A 23,880-nucleotide genomic window follows, 5' to 3' on the forward strand; every position below is an offset into this window, starting at 1 on the left:
ATAAAATATTGTTGAACATTTGAGGTTAGATTGAGTTCCAAAATTCCAGGATTTTGAGGGTCCACAAAATAGGCTGGGAAAGTTAAATTGCTGTTGTAGTCCTCGCATAAAGCTTTGTTTGAAGATGTGTTGAAATTTAATGCAGAGAATATCTGAAATTGAAAAGAAGAAGAAGAAGAAGAGGCTGTAGAAATTAGTGTGAATTAAAGAGAGAGGCATTTAAAATGGCATTTACATTAGAAGAGGATTTATTTGACATACATATATGTCAAATAAATCCTCTTAGAACTGAACTGACAATCTAGATCAATTTAATAATTCCGGTACAATGTAAACGTACTATAAAGGTATAATTATAGGAATGAAAGTTGATGGTAATTTGGGGTATTTCTAAATGTAACAGGTTCACATTTCGATATGGTATATAAGGGTATCTTCTATATAAAATTTATAACTGGAAAGTCTCATACACATTTCTTATAGTAACCAGTAAGGAAAGTAGTAAAGTCGGACGGGCCGACTATATGATACCCTTCACCACTATGGGTATATTAAACAGGACTATTAACATGAAATTGGATTAAATAAAATATTTGATATTTATCTAAATGTGAATCTACCTAGATCTATCCATAAAGTATGTAAATCGACTTCAAACAAATATACATAGGTCATCCGTTGGACTATGTCTGTACTTCTAGAAAACGCAACTACGTAATTCTATGCTCAATTTTGTACGTTGTGCAAAATTTGATGTCAATCTGACTAACATGAGGAGTATGATGCCCAATTTACTTGAAATCAATCTCTAATAAAAGGGAGCTATATCTTAATCTGGACCGATTTTCACGAAACAAGACAGACATCACTCTAGGCTCAATTCAGTACGTCATGCCAAATTTCGTGCAAATCGAAGGATATACAGGGACTTTGGTGCACCATTTACATGAAATCGGACGATACTATATATGGGAGCTATATCTAAATCAGGAACGATTTTCATGAAACTTGGCAGACATAAATCTATGCTCAATTAAAAACGTTATGCCAAATTTCGTGCAAATCGAAGGATATATAGGGACTCTGGGGCACCATTTACATGAAATCGGACGAAACTATATATGGGAGCTATATCTAAATCTGGAACGATTTTCACGAAACTTGGCAGACATCATTCTAGACCTAAATGATTAGGCTGTACCAAATTTCGTGCTAATCGAAAGATATATAGGGACTTTGGGGCACCATTTACATGAAATCGGACGAAACTATATATGGGAGCTATATCTAAATCTGGAACGATTTTCACGAAACTTGGCAGACATCATTCTAGACCTAAATGGTTAGGCTGTACCAAATTTCGTGCAAATCGAAAGTTATATAGGGGTCGTTTACATTAAATCGGTTAAATATATATATGGGAGCTATACCTAAATCTGAACCGATTTTTCCCAATTTCAATAGGGTTCGTCCTTGGGCCGAATAAGTGACCTATGCCAAATTTCATCCAATTTGGATCATAAATGCGACCTGTACTTTGTTTACAATTTAACACGGAGAGACAGACAGACGGACGGACATGCATAAATCGACTTAAAAAGTGATTCTATGCATATTCTCTGGGGCACCATGTGTCTATCTCGTTTTCTTTTGCCTGTTACAAACATATGCAAAAAGACATAATACCCTGTACCACAGTGTGATGAAGGGTATAAAAATTTAAACCCCGAGGGAGAAAAGGGGGATTTTCATTACCTCATTTATATTAACAATTATAGCACTAATAAAAAGAAAATTATATCATTCACGCCCTGAGTGTTTGTTTAAATTTGGGGGCCCATAAACCACTTTATATCCAGACAATGAATATTTAATTTGTCTAGCTAATAATGATTTATTTAAAGATAATTTGAGTTAGACATTTATATAAAGAAACGAAATCTGATTGTTGCTAACAATAATTAATCGTTCTCTCCCCCAACCACACATTTTGTTTAATAAAATTTTTACTTTCCATTTAATGTCTGATAAGATATCCGGGCGATCAATAAACAAAAAAACGAATTGTCAGACTATTGTTTATAATTTGAGAGTTATCAAATGTCATTTATTCCCTCTCTCAGCCCCTTTATCTCCTACTTACCTTTTCATCACATTGGGTTATATTTCGCATATCCATGGTAATATTTTCCAAGGCGTTTGGCGTCATCTGTATTGTCGTTGAATTTTCGGGTATAAAATAGAAACCGGCATAGGACAAGATCATACCGACTATCAAGAAAATGAATATGCATTTTCGGAAATGCTGAAAGAAGAAGAGAAAGAGAAATATTATTATTAAAAAAGAAATATATTAAAAAAAAATTAAGAAAAAGCTATTTCAAAGGCCCTGTAAAAGGATTCCAAAGGTTTTCTATAGATAGAAGAACTGCTAGAGGTCGTCTATAAATATAGATTTTCTAGCGGACTTTTATTTAGACAACATTACAGAAAATAGTTGTGGCGAGAATTCTTTCAAAGGTATTCTATTTAAAAAATATCTCCCATAGTTATTCTGCATATAGAAGTCATCTAGAGATCGACATTGGTCATTAAGAAACGCCACTATAGAACACCAATCCGTTTTATATACAATGGTCTGGTTATAGATGGACCTAATGACTTTCTTATTAAAGGTCAGAATGGAGTCCAGATAGATGTAAGAAAATAATTTTAATGGTAGAAATTATATTAAAACTATAAGATGTGGAAATTAAATTAAAAGAAGACGGGGAAGAAGTATGTAGGACAAATATACTTTTTACAGAAGACCCAAAATGTGAAATGAAACATATTTTTAAAGGCCATAAATGCATTCTTATATATTAGGTTGTGGGGAGAAGAAATCCATTATTTTTATATGAACTATACGACTTTATTTAACATGCTTCGGAATGTCCAAATATGCACCGTTTTGTTGTATGATTTGTTGCCATTTGCAAAAAAAATTCTAGTAGTCGATTTTCACAATCCTCCCTAGTTACCAATTTTTTTATCGTTAAAGAAATTTTGCAACGCACGAAAAAGATGATAATCGCTTGGTGCCAAGTCCGTACTGTATGGCGGATGCATTAAAACTTCCCAACCAAGCTCCCGAAGTTTCTGGCGAATCCCTGTAGTAACTGTGTGTGACCTAGCGTTGTATTGGTGGAACATGACACCTCTCCCGTTGGCCAATTCTGGTCAATTACTATCTTCAAACGGTCCAGGTGACAGTAGAGATCAGAATACCGTTTGGCTATATGGAAGCAACTCATAATAAATAATCCCCATGCAGTCCCACGGAATGCATTGTAGAACCTTCCTGGCCGTTAGTTCTGGTTTGGCCACCGTATCTCAAACGGTGGCCAAACCGCTCTTTGGACACGATCGTTTTCGCGTAGGGTTATCTTATGTGATCCACAGTGTGGTAAAGGGTATAACAACTCTTGAACAGTTTCCTACAGATCGAAAATCGCCAATTGTGACCATTTGGATGAAAACCACTTTGAAAGTTATTTCAAATCTATGATAACCGCTTTGTGCCAATTCCGGACTGTGTGGCGGATGCATTAAAACTTCCCAACCAAGCTCCCGAAGTTTCAGGCGAGTCACTGTAGATGTGTGTGGCCTAGCGTTGTCTTGGTGGAACACAACACCTCTCCACTTGGTCAATTCTGGCTGTTTATGGTCAAATGCTATCTATAAACGGTCCAGTTGTTGACAGTAGAGATCAGAATTTAGAGTTTGGCCATATGGAAGTAACTCATAATAAATAATACTCTTGCAGTCCCACCAAATGCTTAGCAGAACCTTACTAATCGTTAGTCTTGGTTTGGCCAGCGTTTGAGGTACTTCACCGCTCTTTGACCACGATCGTTTTCGCACAGGGTTATCGTATGTGATCCATTTCTCAGCTCCAATCACCATTCGTTTAAGAAATGGGTCTATCTCATTCAGTTTGACAAAGGTTTCGCACAAGGAAATTCGATCCATCCTATTTTTTTTGTTAATTGGTGTGGAACCCAAACATCGAGCATCTTTTTGAATCCAGCCTTGTGTAAAGGGTTTAAAACTGTTTTATGGTCAATTTTTAGCTCCTGGGCGACTGCTAAAATGCCGGTCAACTTCGATCACTTCACTGATTTTATCGACATTTTCGATGAATGGGTATCAGGGGTGGAAAACCTGGCGTGAACACAGTCTTTAACAAAGATACGAGTTGGATAATCTTCTTTCTATTAAATCGAACGAAATTATATATGGGAGCTATATCAAAATATGAACCGATTTTCACGAAACTTGGCATACATCATTCTAGACCTAATTCATTACGCTGTGCCAAATTTCGTGGAAATTGAAATTTATATAGGGACTGTGATGCACCACTTACATTAAATCGGACGAAAATATATATGGGAGCTATATCTAAATCTGAACCGATTTTCACGAAACTTAACACACGTCATTATAGACTAAATTCAATACGCTGTGTCAAATTTTGGGCAAATCGAAAGATATATAGGGACTTTGCTGAAACATTTACATTAAATCGGACGATAATATATATGGGAGCTATATCTAAATCTGAACCGATTTTCACGAAACTTAACACACGTCATTATAGACTAAATTCAATACGCTGTGTCAAATTTTGGGCAAATCGAAAGATATATAGGGACTTTGCTGAAACATTTACATTAAATCGGACGATAATATATATGGGAGATATATCTAAATCTATACAGATTTTCACGAAACTTAGCACACGTTTGGGCAAATCGAATCGAAAATATATATGGGAGCTATATCGAAATCTGAACCGATTTCCACAAAACTTATCACACATCATTCTAAACTTAATTTAGTACGCTATGGCAAATTTCGAGCAAATCGAATGATATATAGGGACTTTGATGAACCATTTAAATTAAATCGGTCGAACTTATATATGGGAGCTGTATCTAAATCTGTACCGATTTTCACGAAACTTAACACACATCATTCCAGACTTAATTCAATACGCTGTACCAAATTTCGTGCAGAGATATAGGGACTTTGGTGCATCATTTACCTTAAATCGGACGAAAATATATATCGAAGCTATATCTTAATCTGAACCGATTTTCACGAAACTTAGCACACATCATTCTAGACTTAATTTAGTACGGTATGCCAAATTTCGAATGATATATAGGGACTTTGGTACACAATTTACATTAAATCGGACAAAAATATATATGGGAGCTATATCTAAATCTGAACCGATTTCCACAAAATTTAGCACACATCATTCTAGACTTAATTTCATCCAAATCGAAAGACATTTAGGGACTTTGGTGAACCATTTACATTAAATCGGTCGCAAATATATATATGGTAGCTATATCTTAATCCAAACCGATATTCACGAAACTAAGCACAAATCATTCTAGTCTTAGCTCAGTACGCTGTGCCAAATTTCGTGCAAACCAAAGATATATAGGGACTTTGGTGAACCATTTACATTAAATCGGACGTAAATATGTATATGGGAGCTATATCGAAATCTGAACCGATTTTTAAGAAACTTAGCACACATAATTCCAGGCTTAATTTAGTACGCTATGCCAAATTTCGTGCAAATCGAACGATATATAGGGAATTTGGTGTACCATTTACTCTTAATCGCACGAAATATATATGGGAGCTAAATCTAAATCTGATCTGATTTTCTTTTCAATTTCAATAGGGTTTGTCCTTGGGCCAAATAAGTGACTTGGGCCAAATTTTATCCAATTCGAATAATAAATGTGACATGCACTTTGTTTACACTTTAACATGGACAGATGGACGGACGGATATGCATAAATCGACTTCGAAAGTGATTCTATGCATATTCTCAAAAAGAACCATGTCTCTATCTCGTTTCCTTTTGCCGGTTACAAACATGTACACAACGACATAATACCCTGTACCACAGTGGAGTGAAGGGTATAAAAATCTTTGAGCAGTTTGCTACAGTTTGTGGCCATGAGGATGAAAACCACTTTGAAAGGCATTTAAAATCTATCATAACGATCCTTGTTAGAAATAATATTTTATACAAGCCTTAAACATATTGGAATCCGACTATATGCATATAGTCGGATTCCAATCTGTTTAAGGCTTGTAAGGGGACATGTCCTTTACTAAGATACGACCTTCTAATAATCATATTATATAGAAGTTCTTATATATATTCTTCTACTAGAACTTCGTGGGATCTTCTGCAAATAGAAGAGAAAAAACCTTTGGGGAAAAATATCTACGTTAATAAAAATCCTTTTCTATTTATAATAAAGCTTTTAAAATAATTCCAGGCCTCTTATAGCTCCTTTAAAAAATATTTTTAAAAATCCAGGCCTTATATATCGCCCACATCATTTCCAACTTACCGAAAAATAATCAGCAATAAAACCAAACATCGGCTTAGCGATGACATACATTACCGGCAAAATGCAGGTAATATAGCCCATTACCTCCGGATCTATGCCAATTTGTTTGCCAATAACCGCTAATTGGGGTAAAATGGGACCCATGGCTGTGAAGAAAAAAAGGAAAAATATTAATTATAATTTTGAAATAAAAATTAAAAAAAACTCTAGCTACTTACACGCCATAAAAAAGAAATAGTGAGCCTTAATGGGCAACAAACGTTTATTGATCACGGCCATTGCTTCGATAATTTCAGTTTTTGTTTTTTCTTAAATTTTATATCACAGTTTTTGGATTAGATCTCAAAAAAACAAATCACTTTTTGTTCTTTTAGAATGTCGTTAATAATATTAAGAAAATCTCACAGTTTTGAATCTGCTGCATGGCATTTGAAAAAATTACATTGAAAAGTGTTTAGTTTTTCCTCCAACCACCATCAACCGCTGGAGGTAATTGCTTGCTAACAACTAACAACACCTGAGCCATGGGTAAAATTTTTTTTCCAAAGCATTTGATAGGCATACCACCCCACCACTCGATATCTTGTCGCTCCCTTCCTCACTCTCTCTCTCCTTTATGATAGATTTCCTCATCCACAACAAACTGGCCTGCCCGAGTTGTAATCGTTGTTTTTTTGGAGAAAAATCGTAGATAAGCCGCTTGTACTCGCGGTTTATGATCTTGACAGGTCTTATTTGTTTGTTTTTTGTTATTTTCTTATTCTAAGGTGGTGGTTTGTCGATTTTATGACGCTTCTATCCAGTCGTCTGTGTGTGAGCAATCCGATTCAAATGTTATTGTTTGTTTGCCCGGCAATCGCTGGTTGTTGGCATTTTTCTTGATAGTGATCTAGCTAGTGCGCGATCACTGCTGTTCGCTCTCAATTTGTACTTTATGGGGGTGTTAATAGAGCCAGTTTTTTTGTTTTGTTTTTGCTTGCTGAAATGATAAGATGAGGGAGACATTTTTTATTAACGATTTGCAATAATTATATAGTAATAATAATAATCATATGGCTTGATAATATTATATATGAGCAAACATGATGAAATGTTAATGACTCTTGGGGCCAACCTATTTTTTCTTAGTACTGCACTAGGCACAGTGATTTGGGTATGGGACCATAAATAAATAATCGTTTCAGAGATTAAATTGAATAATTCAGAAAACACTGATGTCAATAAAGAGATCACGCCTAAAAGTATGCAACACACTTTAGAAATTAGTGCTACGCAACAATATTAAATAAATGATAGGAAACCCGATTTTCCCGAAACTTACCACTCATCATTCTAGACTTAATTTAGTACGCTTTGCCAAATTTCGTGCATATCGAAAGATATTTAGGGACTTTGGCGCACCATTTACCTTAAATCGGACGAAAATTTTATATGTGAGCTATATCTAAATCTGAACCGATTTTCACGAAACTTTACACACATCATTCTAGACCTAATTCAGTAAGCTGTGCCACATTTCGTGTAAATCGAAAGATATTTAGGGACTTTGGTACACCATTTACATTAAATCGGACGAAAATATATATGAGAGCTATATCTAAATCTGGACCGATTTTCAAGAAACTTAGCACACATCATTCTAGACCTAATTCAGTACGCTATGCCAAATTTCGTGCAAATCGAAAGATATATAGGGACTTTGGTACACAATTTACCTTAAATCGGACGAGGATATATATGAGAGCTATAATCTAAATCTGAACCGATTTTCACGAAACTTAACACATATCATTCTAGACCTAATTCAGTACGCTGTGCCACATTTCGTGTAAATCGAAATATATTTAGGGACTTTGGTACACCATTTACATTAAATCGGACGAAGATATATATGGGAGCTATATCTAAATCTGGGCCGATTTTCAGGAAACTTAGCGCACATCATTCTAGACGTAATTCATTACGCTATGCCAAATTTCGTGCAAATCGAAAGATAAATAGGGACTTTGGTACACCATTTACATTAAATCGGACGAAAATATATATGAGAGCTATATCTAAATCTGGACCGATTTTCAAGAAACTTAACACACATCATTCTAGACTTTTTTCAATACGCTATGCCAAATTTCGTATAAATCGAAAGATATATAGGGACTTTGGTACACCATTTACATTAAATCGGACGAAAATATATATGGCAGCTATATCTAAATCTGGACCGATTTTCAGGAAACTTAACACACATCTTTCTAGACCTAATTCAGTACGCTATGCCAAATTTCGTGCATATGGAAAAATATTTCGGGACTTTGGCGCACCATTTACATTAAATCGGACGAAAATATATACGGGAGCTATATCTAAATCTGAAGCGATTTTCACGAAACTTAACACACATTATTCTAGACTCAATTCAGTACGCTGTGCCAAATTTCGTATAAATCGAAAGATATTTAGGGACATTGGCCCACCATTTACCTGAAATCGGACGAAAATATATATGGGAGCAATATCTAAATCTGAACCGATTTTCACGAAACTCAAAACACATCATTCTAGACTCTATTTAGTACGCTATGCCAAATTTCGTGCAAATCGAAAGATATTTAGGGACTTTGGTACGCCATTTTCCTGAAATCGGACGAAAATATATATGAGAGCTATATCTAAATCTGAACCGATTTTCACGAAACTTAACACATAAAATTCTGGACCTAATTCAGTACGCTGTGCAAAATTTCGTGCAAATCGAAAGATATTACAAGACTTTGGTGCAGCATTTACCTTAAATCGAACGAAAATATATATGAGAGCTATATCTAAATCTGGACCGATTTTCACGAAACTTAACACATATCATTCTAGACCTAATTCAGTACGCTATGCCAAATTTCGTGCATATCGAAAGATATTTAGGGACTTTGGTGCACCATTTGTCATAAATCGGACGAAAATATATATGGGAGCTATATTTAAATCTGGACCGATTTTCACGAAACTTAGCACACATCATTCTAGGCTCAATTCAGTAAGTGGTGTGAAATTTCGTGCAAATCGAAAGACATTTAGGGACTTTGGTACACCATTTACATAAAATCGGACGAAAATATATACGGGTGCTATATCTAAATCTGAAGCGATTTTCACGAAACTTAACACACATTATTCTAGACTCAATTCAGTACGCTATGCCAAATTTCGTATAAATCGAAGGATATTTAGGGACATTGGCCCACCATTTACCTTAAATCGGACGAAAATATATATGGGAGCTATATCGAAATTTGAACCGATTTTTCCCAACTTCAATAGGGATTGTCTTTGGGCCAAATAAATTAGCTGTGCCAAATTTCATCCAATTCGAATCAAAAATGCGACCTGTACTTTGTTTACAATTTAACATGGACAGACAGACGGACGGACATGCATAAATCGACTTAGAAAGTGATTCTATGCATATTCTCAAAAGGATCCATGGGTCCATCTCGATTCCTTTTGCCTGTTACAAACATATGCAGCACAAAGACATAATACCGTGTACCTCAGATATGGTGATGGGTATAAAAAATCCACACCTTGTGTAGGTCCCTTAAAAATATTTTTAAAACCGGTGAGCGGAGCAGTATAGTCAGACGGGCCGACCATGTGATACCCTAACAACGACCATATGATACCCTACACAACGAAAATCTAACTTTCTGTGGTACTACATTCTGAGCTTGGGCAATACTTCGCGATATTTGTACCCTCATGACCGACTAGACTAGGTCAACAAATACTATTATTACTAATATTTAGGACAGCCATTCTAATTACTTGTCCAGGTTTCCTTCACCATGGGTTGTGTTGTAATGTTCGGCTTTCATTTTTTGCCTATAGATCGATTCGAAAAAAACACAAAAAAACCAGTGAGCGGAGCAGTATAGTCGGACGGGGCCGACCATATGATACCCTATACAACTTCCACGAAAACCAAACTTTCTGTGGATCAATATTCTGAGCTTGGGCAATATTTCATGATATTTGAACCATCTGGACCAACTAGAGCCCGACAATTATTACTAATGTTCAGTACAGCCATTCTAATTACTTGTCCAGATTCTCTTCGCTTGTTTTGATCTTCTTATTCCCATTTGAGCCTATACATCGACTCGAAAAAACACAAAAAAAAATTAAGTTTTCGGTCCACTTCATCAATTATCTGATCGTCACCGAAAATTGTAGGCGTTATCCTTGACCATAAGTGGAACTGCATGGAATATTTTAAAGCTATCAGCGCTGTATTTCCGCCCTCTAGTGTGGTAAAGGGTTACTAAATAATATCTGAATACATAGGCACCTGTAAATATTTAAGTGTAACTCCCACATCTGGGTACATACGACCATATAATTGGTATCAATTTAAAGGCCAACGACTCCTCTTGGATATACTATCAACTTCTGGGGTCTATGTCCATCCGGGGTAAATATATACGACCCAGAATAAAAATTTTATAAATTTTTACACAAAAGTCAGGGTCCATTTGACCCGCTAAATATTGACCGATCTTTATCAAAACAGGCATGCGTATTCTTTGGTCCGATCCCCTTCTCCATGTAAAATCTCAAGATGTTCGGACCATAACTGCAGCCTCTGGAGCGACCAGAAAAACCGACAAAAATTAAGTATTTGGTCCCCTAAACATTAACCGATGTTTACCAAAAACAATAGGGGTCTTCATTAGCCACAGCCCATCCTACATGCAAATTTTCGTTAAGATTGATCCATAACTGTGGCCTGTATCGTGTTTACAAATTATAATGGACTGACGGACGGACGGACACACATGTCAAGATCGACTCAGCTAGTCGAGATATGACGATCGGTATACTTAAAGGTGGGTCTAGGACAAATATTTCGCGGCGTTACAAACTCTTGGGGCTGCACAAAGCTATAATACACTGACAACATAGTTGTGTGTGTTCTTAAAAATATTTAAAAAAAAAACTATTTTTAAAAATTATAAACTGTCTGGAATTTTGATTTCAAATTATTTTATTGCTGCAATAAAATTACGCAGACCTTTTTTTGTTTCTTATTAAAATTTATAAATATCTTACAGCATAGTTCAAGATAGCATTGTTGTTGTTATTGTTGTTGTTTTTTCAGTCCCTTATATTAGTTAGTAGTACGATTTTACAAAAGAGATAATTAACCTGAAGCGTCATTTGTAGAGTTTTGTTAGCAGCTCTCCCTATTCGTATCTCCCGTTTTTTTTCTAAGCACTCAATAATTTATGAAAAATAAAAGCGAAAACCTTTTTTTTCGCCCAGTTGTGATTAACTTGTTTTATGATATTGACAATGTAAACACGTGTTAACAAATAATAATAATTGGTCCCGGAGGTGGCAAAGGGGAATTTCGTAAATAAAAATGCATGTAATGCACACAATAATATTGAATGAAACAGAAATTCCCAAATGCACAATTGAGAAATGAAATATCTTTGTATTCAATATTATTGGATTTTTTTTTGTAATGGAAAATAATTCGCCGAATGACTAAGGCTTTACATTGCAGGGTAATTAGTTATGAATATTAACAATTGTTAATAATTTATGAAAAAAAGAAAAAAATAATTACAATTGAAAGTGAGTGGTTGGAATTTTGAAATTGGAAATTTTTTAGATTTTTTTCCTCAAAATAAATTTTATTATTTTTTATTAATTTTGATTTTATCAGCTGATTGGGATTCAAGCTCCTAAAAGTATGACGCATATTAAATTTACATAGTTCAGCCACAAAATAAAATATTATATATTATTGCATACTTTTAGGAGAGGCTATAAAAGATACACATTTCTTGGGATTTTGACAGAAATATTATTTTTTTATTAATTTTATAATATATTTTGAAGTTTTTAAAACTCCCCTAAATATTTCAAAAGGGAAACACCTTTCATTTTCCCGTTTGTTAAACAATGGAAAGCATTTCCATTATTTAATAGCATAGTACAATTTTTTTTTAATTTTCTCACTCCCCGAAACACATGTGTTCCGATAAGATTTCACAAACGAGATATCGACATATATAATATAGAAAAAAATCGCGTGCCATTACAATACAGATTAATTGATATTAAAAAAAAAGAACATTGTCTGAAAAAAAAAACAAACGAACAATGTATGCACAGGTAAATTAATTGTTTTAAATTCCCACTAAGTAATGCTAATTTAGTGATTTTTTTTCAGGCAAAACATAGGCAGACCTTAAAAAATATTTTTAAAAACGCCACGCCTTATAGACGAACCTTAAAAAAACATTTTTAAACCAGTAAGGAAAGTTCAAAAGTCGGACGGAGCCAACTATATGATACCCTTCACCACTTTGGATACATACAAGAGATGCTAATATATACAATGTCTTGTAGATAGAACATACATATAATCTTTAGAGGACCGTTGAAATGGAATGGGGTGAAACTAAATGTGTGATCTACATAGATATTTGAACCAATTAAGAATCCATACCATTTTGAAATCTATGAAAAATTGTATGTCAATCGGATTCTTTTGTGTACAATTTGTATGAAATAGAGCAAAATAAGGTATGTGGTGCTATATGCCAATCGGGACCTTATTGAGCAATCGTGGCATATATCGTTTGGTATCCTGAAACAGATGTAGTCTTCTCGGTGCACCTGTTACCAAGAACTGGAGGAAACTTTATGGGAGCTCTATCTAAATCTGAACCGATTTTCACAAAACGTCGTATACATTAATATGGACCTATCTCAATACGCTGTGCCAAATTTTGTATTAATCGGACAAATCCTTGAGAGTTTGGTGCACCATTTATCAAAAAATCGGTATCGGGAAGCTATATCCAACTCTAAACAGATTTTCACAAAACTTCGTATACATCAATGTGGACCTATTTTAATACGCTCTGCAAAATTTTGTCTCAATAGAAATAAAAATTGAAAGTTTGATGCACAATTTACCTAAAATCGGACGAAACTATATATGGGAACTATATCTAAATCTGAACCGATTTCAATAAAACTTCATACATATCAAACCGGACCAAATTTTGTAGGCTGTGCAAAATTTTGTCTCAATCGGACAAATATTGGGAGTTTGGTGCCACACTTGCATATAATCGGAAAAACCATATATGGGAGAAATATATATAAAATTTAACCGATTTCATCAAAACTTCACGTACATCAAACTGGACCTAATCTAGTACGCAGTGCAAAATTTTGCCTCAAACTGAAGCTGTATCTAAATATGAACCGATTGCACACATCATTCTAGAGTTAATTCAGGACGCTGTGCCAAATTTCGTGCAAATCGAGTTTTATGTAGATATATAGAGCCTTTGGTGCACCATTTACCTTAAATCGGACGAAAATATATTTGGGAGCTATATCTAAATCTGAACCGATTTTCATGAAATTTAACACACATCATTCTAGACATAATTCAGTACGCTGTGTCAAATTTCGTGCAAATCGAAGGATTTATAGGCACTTTGATGTACCATTTACATAAAAATCGGACGAAAATATGTATGGGAGCTATATCTAAATCTGAACCGATTTTCTCGAAACTTAACACACATCATTCCAGACCTAATTCATAAGGGTAGGCCAAATTTCGTGCAAATCGAAGGATATATAGGTAGTATGATGCACCATTTACATTCATTTCGGGCGAACATATATATGGGAGCTATTTCGAAATCTGAACCGATTTTCACGAAATTTATTTTGGGGTTCTTGGGCGCATTTTTCAACCGAATACCCCCCCCCCCCATATAACGGTACCTCTTAAATTTTAAGTATTTTGGGGGGTTTTGATCATATTTTTCCACCGAATTGGCTGTAATTTAGTATTTCGAGTTCTTAATAGGTACCAAATCTCTCCACATAAAATTATAAATATAGGTTAATTTTTTTCGGATATCCCCCATATAAGGGTACCCCCCCAATTTTCGATATTTTGGGGTTCTTGAGCGCGTTTTTCTACCGAATACGCTGAAATTTGGTACATTGAGTTCTGAATAGGTTCCAAATCTCTCCACAAAAAATTATAAATATAGGTCAATTTTTTCGGATATCCCCCATATAAATCTCCCTACCAAAAATTATTAATATTCGCCCCCTTTTTGGGGTAGTCCCCATATAACCCCCTTTTTATATTAAAATAGTTATCTGATTTGTTCCGCGTTTTGAGTTTGGTTCTAAGACTCTATTGTAATCATTTCACTTGCGGAGGATAGCGAGATAACAAATTAGAACGTAAGCTTCGATAATGAACTATAGCCGCTTTTAGACCTAGCCGCTGTGTGGAGGTTTCAGAAGGAGTGGACAGATATTCGCCATCTTCGAATTTGAATTATTAATTAAAAATTTCTGAAATTTGTATTATGGTTTACATAATCCGTTTTTAGACATGTCGGTATAGGTCCACTTTTTGGTATGTTCCCTATATTCTCATTTCTAGTACCTGTCAGTATATCTATGGTGGAGGGTATCCAAAGTTCGGCCCGGCCGAACTTAAGGCTTTTTCACTTGTTAAAAATTCACTTTGTTTTCAGTTGACGTTTTTAATTTAATTTTAAGTTGCCATCACTTTTGTCGTTAAACCAGTTTACTCGTTCTTTGAATATTTCAATGTGTGATTTTTTTGCTGACGTTTTTTTGAAAAATAACGGATACGCGTAAAAATCTTTAAAACATGTTGGTAATTTTTTTTCTGTTTCCACCGAACTGGGGATTACCCCTTGCGAAGTATTCATGTTAAATTTGTTCGGAAAGGTGCAATTTTTTTTGGAAATTCCATTAATGTTTGAAACACCAACACACACACTTACATATGTACATATTTTGAGGTTCTTTTTTCTTTGGATTTTGAATATTTTTCAAAATTTATTTATTGACATAATTTGTTAATGTCAATAAAGAGAATTTACGAAGAAATTTATTAACACAGAACACAACTAAACTTGCTAATTATATTTTTAGATTTCAGAACTCACTGTGATGTAGATACGGAGACGGAGATGCAGACAACAAGTTGTTGTTGCCTAAGGCGTTGTTGTTGCTTGACTGCCATTGAAAAAGGTGGGTAGGAGGGTTGGTTGGTTGTCTGATATTGATTTGCAATCAAATGCACCACAACACAAAACTGTTTGACTTTCTTCGAGTTCGAATCGCCGGTTCTTGGCAATTGGAGATAAGAGTGTCTGGTTGATTACACAGTGGTGGGTAAAATTTGGGAATTAAAATAATTATAAATAAAAAAAAAAAATAATAATATGTAATTTTGAATTGAGCTGCCGGGTCACGAACCCCTTGATAGCAATTTTTATGCAATAATTCTGACGATATTTTTTATTTCCATTTTGATGTAATAAATTCATCTTTTGTTGTTGTTGTTGATTTTGACAAGAATATGTGAAATATTGCACGTACTGTGTACAAAGTTGTGCACATAAAAACAGATAAAACCAGTAAGGAAAGTAGCAAAGTCGGACTGGGCCGACTATATGATACCCTTCACCACTTTGGGTATGTTCTACATATGTATCCAAAAAGATGTCGCTGCACTGTTCAAAATTTTATCTCAATCAGACACCCATTGATTATTTGGTGTACAATTAACATAAATAAGTCGAAATTTTATATGGAAACTATCGATTTCAAGCAAACCTGCCAGAGATTAATTTAAATTAACTTCAGTACGTTGTATCAATCGGTCATGGATCTTTAGTGCATAATTTTCTTAAAACCGGACGAAAATCTATATAGGAGGTGTATACATCCTTCTAGACTTAATTTAGTACGCTATGCCAAAATTCTTTCCAATCAAAAGATTTGCAGGAACTTTGGTGCACCATTTACCTAAAATCGGGAGAAACTATATTTGGGAGCTATATCTAAATCTAAACCGATTTTCACGAAACTTAGCACACGTCATTCTAGACTTAATTCAATACGCTATGCCAAAATTCGTGCAAATCCAATGATTTTCAGGGACTTTGGTGCACCATTTACCTAAAATCGGCCGAAACTATATATGGGAGCTATATCTAAATCTGAACCAATTTTCATGAAACTTCGCACACATCATTCTAGACCCAATTCAGTAGGCTATACCAAATTTCGTGCAAATCGAAAGATATATAGGGACTTTGGTGTACCATTTACCTAAAATCGGCCGAAACTATATATGGGAGCTATATCTAAATCTGAAGAGATTTTCACGAAACTTAGCACACGTCATTCTAGACTTAATTCAACACACTATGTAAAAATTTATGCAAATCAAATAATTTTCAGGGACTTTGGTGCACCATTTACCTAAAATCGGACGAAACTATATATGGGAGCTATATCTAAATCTGAACCGATTTCCACGAAATCGGATATATAGGGACTTTGGTACACAATTTACCTTAAATCGGGCGAAAATATATATGGGAGCTATATCTAAATCTGGACCGATTTTTCCCAATTTCAATAAGGTTCGTCCTTGGGCCAAATAAGTGAGCTGTGCCAAATTTTATCCAAATCGGATAACATATAACATCAACAGACGGACAGACAGACGGACATGCATAAATCGACTCAGAAAGTGATTCTATGCATATTCTCAAAAGGAACCATGGGTCTATCTCGATTCCTTTTGCCTGTTACAAACATATGCACAAAGACATAATACCCTGTACCACAGTGTGGTGAAGGGTATAAAAATTGGAGCTAGACCCATCTTTAAGTATACCGATCGTCATATCTCGACTAGCTGAGTCGATTTAGATATGTGTGTCCGTCCTTCCGTCTGTCCATTATATTTTTTAAACACAATACAGGTCACCGTTATGGACCAATCTTCACAAAATTTTGCATGTAGGATGGGTTCTGGCCAATGAAGACCCCTATTGTTTTTGATCAAGATCGGTTAATATCTATGGGGATGAAATGGACCAAGTACTCAATTTTTATCGGTTTTCTGGTCGCTCTAGAGGCCGCAATTATAACCCAAACATCGTGAATTTTTACATAGAGAAGGGGATTGGGCCAAAGAATAAGCATGCCTGTTTTGATACGGATCGGTCAATATTTAGCGGCTCAAATGGACCCTAACTTTTGTGTGAAAATTTACAAAATTTGTATTCTATAGCGTATAGATTTATCCCTGATGGACATAGAGCCGAAAAGTTGTTGGTATATCCAAGGGCAGTGGTTGACCTTTAAATTGATACCAATTATATGGTCCTATGTACTCAGATGTAGGAGTTATACGTAAATATTTACAGGTGCTTATGTATTCCGATATTATTTAATAACCCTTTACCACACTAGAGGGCGGAAATATAGCCCTGATCGCTTTAACATGTTCCATGAAGTTCCAGTTATGGTCAAGGACAACGCCTATAATTTTCGGTGATAATCAGATAATAATTTTGTGATGAAGTGGACCGAAAACAATTTTTTTGTGTGGACCGAAAACTATTTTTTTGTGTTTTTTTTTTTCGATTCATCTATATGGCATAAGCCGAACATCACAACACAATCCACGGTGAAGGGAATATGGACAAGTAATTACAAGAGCTGTACAGAATATTGGTGATATTCGGAAAATATGTCCGTGTAAGGAAGAGGTGTTGTAGACCTCTAATCGGGCAAGAAATATTACCCAGGCTCAAAGTAAAAAATTCGCAGACAGATAGAGTTCTGTGGTAGTTGTGTAGGGTATCGTATGGTCGGCCCCGAGCGACTTTACTGCTCCGCTCACTGGTTTTAAAATATTTTTTAAGGGACCTATACAAGGCGTGCGTTTTAAAAATATTTTAAAGGGACACACAGAAGTCGTGGATTTTTAAAAATAATTTAAAAGTTATGCCTACAAGGCCAAGTAATTACAAGAGCTGTACTGAATATTGGTAATATTCGGAAAATATGTCAGTGTAAGGAAGAGGTGTTGTAGACCTCTAATCGGGCAGGAAATATTACCCAGGCTCGGAATAAGCATCCGCAGAATGTTAGAGTTCTGTGGTAGTTGTGTGGGGTATCGTATGGTCGGCCCCGTGCGACTATATTGCTCCGCTCACTGGTTTTAATATATTTTTAAAAATATTTTTAAGGGATCTATACAAGACGTGCGTTTTAAAAATATTTTAAAGGGACACACGCAAGTCGAGGATTTTTTTTAAATAATTTAAAAGTTCTGCCTATAAGGCGTGGTTTTTTATACCCTTTACCACACTGTGGTACAGGGTATTATGTATTTGTGCATATGTTTGTAAGAGGCAAAAGGAAACGAGATAGACACAGGGTTCCTTTTGAGAATATGCATAGAATCACTTTCTAAGTCGATTTATGCATGTCCGTCTGTCTGTTAAATAACAATGATTCGAATTGGATGAAAATTATGATTCGAATTGCATGAAATTTAGCACATCTTACTTATTTGGCCCAAAGATGAACCCTATTGAAATTAGGAAAAATCGGTTCAGATTTAGATATAACTCCTATATATATTTTCGGCCGATTTTATTTACATAAGCCCCTAACTTTTCTTTGATTTGCACGAAATTTGGCATAGCTTACTGAACTGTGTCTAGAAGGATGTGTGGTAAGTTTCGGGGAAATCGGTTCAGATTTCGATATAGCTCCCATATATATTTTCGGCCGATTTCAGGTAAATGGTGCACCAAGGCACCTATATATCTTTCGATTTGCACGAAATTTGGCATAGCTTACTGAATTGAGCCTAGAATGATGTGTGCTAAGTTTTGTGAAAATCGTATCAGATTTCGATATATCTCCAATATATATTTTTGTCCGATTTAAGGTAAATGGTGCACCAAAGTTCTTATATATCCTGCGATTTGCACGAAATTTGGCATAGCGTACTGAATTGAGTCTAGAGTGATGTGTTTTAAGTTTCGTGAAAATCGGTTCAGATTCAGAATATAGCTCCCATATATATTTTCGGCCGATTTTACGTAGTTGGTGCAAGAAGGCCTCTATATATCTTTCGATTTGCACGAAATTTGGCACAGCATACTGAATTAAGCCTAGAATTGTGTGTGTAAAGTTTCGTGAAAATCGGTTCAGATTTAGATATAGCTCCCAAATAGATTTTCGTCCGATTTTACGTAAATGGTGCACCAAAGTTCCTCTATATCCTTCGATTTGCACGAAATTTGTCATTGGGTACTAAATTAGGCCGAGAATGATATGTGTTAAGTTCCGTGAAAATCGATTCAGATTTCGATATAGCTCCCATATATATTTTCGTCCGATTTAATGTAAATGGTGCACCAAAGTCCCTATATATCTTTCGATTTGCACGAAATTTGTCATTGGTTTGTCATAAGTTTCGTGAAAATCGGTTCAGATTCAGAATATAGCTCCCATATATTTTTTCGGCCAATTTAAGGTAAATGATGCACCAAAGTCCCTACATTTCCTTTGATTTCCACGAAATTTGGCATAGCGTTCTGAATTGTGTCTAGAATGAGGTGTGGTAAGTTTCGGGAAAATCGAATGTAGAATATATCCAAAGTGGTGAAGGGTATTATATAGTCCGCCCAGTCCGACTTTACTACTTTCCTTATTGGTTTAAAGGTTTTTATTTTCAAGGCTCTACGCGGCGTGGATTTTTAGAAAATATTTTTTCAAAGATCTACACAAGGCGTGGATTTTTTATTAATGTTTTTAAGGGTCATATATTTTTTATTTTTAATTTTATATATAAGAAAAAATAATTAATTAAAACAATTGACAAACGAATTAAACATCAATCAATTTTTTGTAATTTTTTTTTTAATTTTTAACAAATTTAATGACCCATTTTTGTGTGTGTGTGTTTTTTTTTGTGTGGCACATGACCTTAATTGTTAACAGAAAAGTAATAAAAACATTATGAAAGGTTGTAAGCCACACGACGGGGTATTCGAACCACGCTAAATTACCTTTCAAATTTAAAAAGGCGTTACTAAAAAATTAAATTATGGTTTTTTAACAATACCATAAAATATCTCAACTGATCCAAAGATACGAAATAATAACCATTTAATTATTTTTTTGAAAATTTTCTAATTCCGAAAACCATTCAAAGCTTTTAGTTGGATATAAATAAAGCCTAATTTTAATACCTCATTTTAATTTTGTTAACTAGCAAATCGTAAGCATGTGTCAGATTTTTTTCTTCACGCCATGTCAAAACCGGTAAGCACTCTTTTGAAGCTGAACAAGTTCCCACCACTGCACTGCAGTTCAGTTTATTTTTTTTATTATTTCAACTTCTTACTAAAATTCACAAAAACAAAAGCGTATCTGTCAACGTGTTTTGAATATAAAACTTAGTTTCAGATTATCTGATTGCCTTGTGATGATGATGTTAAAAAAATAGCAACAACAACAACAACAAAAAGAACAGAAACAAAAATATAGTCTTTACAATATTGTTATCATGGACTTGATTTACTCGAACTGAACGTTAATTATCAATATTATACGAAATGCATTGTTGAGTCAATATTCTTAAATAGAGAAGAATGAGGGTTGCCATTTCAGGAAAAAAATAAAAAAACACGCTTTTTGTCCCCGACAAATGTTTAAAAAAAAAATACACCCTTCTCAGAGGTCCCTTAATATGAAGCTATATCTAAATCTGAACCGATTTTCACTAAACTTAGCACACATCATTTCAGATTTAATTCAATGCGCCATGCCGAATTTCGTGCAAATCGAAGGATATAGAGAGCCTTTGGTGCACTATTTATCAAAAATTGGACGAAGATATATATGGGAGCTATATCTAAGTCTGGACCGATTTTCGAGAAATTTAACAAACAAATTTCTAGACTTAATTTAGTACGCTATGCCGAATTTCGTGCAAATCGAAGGATAAATAGGGACTTTAGTGCGCTATTTACCTAAAATCGTACGAAATATATATGGGAAATCTGAACCGATTTTCAGGAAACTTAACACACATCATTCTAGACATAATTCAGTACGCTATGCAAAATTTCGTGCAAATTGAAAGATACATAGGGACTTTGGTTCACAATTTACCTGAAATCGGACGAAATTATATATGGGAGCTATATCTAAATCCGAACCGATTTTCATGAAATTTAACACACATCATTCTAGGCTTAATTCATTACGCTGTCCCAAATTTCGTACGAATCGAAATATATATAAGGACTTTGGTGCCCCATTTACCTTAAATCGGACGAAAATATATATGAGAGTTATACAGAAATCTGAACCGATTTTATCGAAACTTAATACACATTATTCTTGACCTTATTCAATACGCTATGCCAAATTTCGTGCAAATCGAAAGATATATAGGGACTTTGGTGCCCCATTTACCTTAAATCGGACGAAAATACATATGGGAGCTATATCGAAATCTGAACCGATTTTCTCGAAACTTAATACACATTATTCTTGGCCTTATTCAATACGCTATGCCAAATTTCGTGCAAATCGGAAGATGTAAAGGGACTTTGGTACACCATTTACCGATAATCGGACGAAAATATATATGGGAGCTATATCTAAATCTGAACCGATCTGCACAAAACTTAGCACACTTTGTTCTAGGCTTAATTCATTACGCTGTGCCAAATTTCGTGCAAATCGAAAGATATATAGGGACTTTCGTACACCATTTACATTAAATCGGACGAAAATATAAATGTGAGCTATATCTAAATCTGGACCAATTTTCAGGAAACTCAAAACACACCATTCTAGACCTAATTCATTACGCTATGCCGAATTTCGTGCAAATCGAAGGATATATAGGGACTTTAGTGCGCTATTTACCTAAAATCGGACGAAAATATATATTGGAGCTATATCTAAATCTGAACCGATTTCCACGAAATTTAACACACATCGTTCTAGACTTATTTCAGTACGCTATGCAAAATTTCGTGCAAATCGAGGTAAATATAGGGACTTTGGTGCACTATTTACCTAAAATCGGACGAAAATATATATGGGAGCTATATCTAAAGCTGATCCAATTTTTCCCAATTTCAATAGGGTTCGTCCTTGGGCCAAATAAATGAGCTGTGTCAAATTTCATAAAATTCGAATCGAAAATGCGACGTGTACTTTGTTTACAATTTAACATGGACAGACGGACGGACGGACATGCATAAATCGACTCAGAAAGTGATTCTATGCATATTCTCAAAAGGAACTATGTCTCTATCTCGTTTCCTTTTGCCTGTTACAAACATATGCACAAAGACATAATACCCTGTACCACAGTGTGGTGCAGGGTATTAAAATCAACGCCTTGTTTAGGTTCTCAAAAAAATATTTCTAAACCAGTAAGGAAAGTAGTAAAGTCGGACGGGGCCGACTCTAGGATACCCTTCACCACTATGGGTACATTAAACAGGACTATTAACATGAAATTGGATGAAATAAAATATGTGATATTTATCTAAATGTTAATCTACGTAGATCTATCCATAAAGTATGTAAATCGACTTCAAATAAATATAAATGGGTCATCCGTTGGGCTATGTCTGTACTTCTAGAAAACGCAACTACATAATTCTATGCTCTATTTTGTACGTTGTGCAAAATTTGATGTCAAACTGACTAACATGAGGAGTTTGATGCCCAATTTACTTGAAATCGGGCGAAAATATATATGGAAGCTCTATTCAAATATTAAGCGATTTCAAACAAACTTGTGACAGAATGTTAGACTAATTTCAGAACGTTTTGTTCCTATTGGTTCTTGGTGCGTCAATTACTTAAAATCAATCTATAATAAAAAGGAGCTATATCTAAATCTGGACCGATTTTCACGAAACAACGAAGACATCACTCTAGGCTCAATTCAGTACGTTATGCCAAATTTCGTGCAAATCGAAAGATATATAGCGACTTTGGTGAACCATTTACATGAAATCGGACGAAACTATATGTGGGAGCTATATAGAAATATGGACCGATTTTATCGAAACTTGGCAGACATCACTCTAGGCTCAATTCAGTACGTTGTGCAAAATTTCGGGCAAATCGAAAGATATATATGGATGTTGGTGCACAATTTACATGAAATCGGACGAAACTATATATGGGAGCTATATCTAAATCTGGACTGATTTTCACGAAACTGGGCAGACATAACTCTAGGCTCAATTCAGTACGTTATGCCAAATTTCGTGCAAATCGAAAGATATATATGGATTTTGGTCACAATTTACATGAAATCGGACGAAACTATATATGGTAGCTATATCTAAATCTTGACCGATTTTCACGGAGCTTGGCAGACATCATTCTAGACCTAAATGATTAGGCTGTACCAAATTTCGTGCTAATCGAAAGATATATAGGGACTTTGGGGCCCCATTTACATTAAATCGGACGAAACTATATATGTGAGCTATATCTAAAT

At 34.9% G+C, this 23,880-nt stretch overlaps 1 protein-coding gene across 1 annotated transcript; it reads right to left on the reverse strand.

Annotated features, from left to right (window-relative positions):
- Nucleotides 1-2,143: 2,143 nt before the first annotated feature.
- LOC133327390 (major facilitator superfamily domain-containing protein 6-A-like) lies at nt 2,144-6,715 on the reverse strand (the record flags this gene model as incomplete). The annotated part of the gene is made up of 3 exons (XM_061535950.1): nt 6,653-6,715; nt 6,435-6,580; nt 2,144-2,305 (listed from the first exon to the last, which is right to left on the reverse strand). Coding segments are annotated over exons 1-3 (369 nt in total), but the record flags the coding sequence as incomplete, so codon positions are not given.
- Between the last annotated feature and the right edge of the window lie 17,165 nt (nt 6,716-23,880).

This window comes from Musca vetustissima, unplaced genomic scaffold, assembly GCF_032173495.1.
Source record: "Musca vetustissima isolate MV318-11 ecotype Yass unplaced genomic scaffold, APGP_CSIRO_Mvet_v1 utg140656, whole genome shotgun sequence".
Classification (NCBI taxonomy): Eukaryota; Metazoa; Arthropoda; class Insecta; order Diptera; family Muscidae; genus Musca; species Musca vetustissima.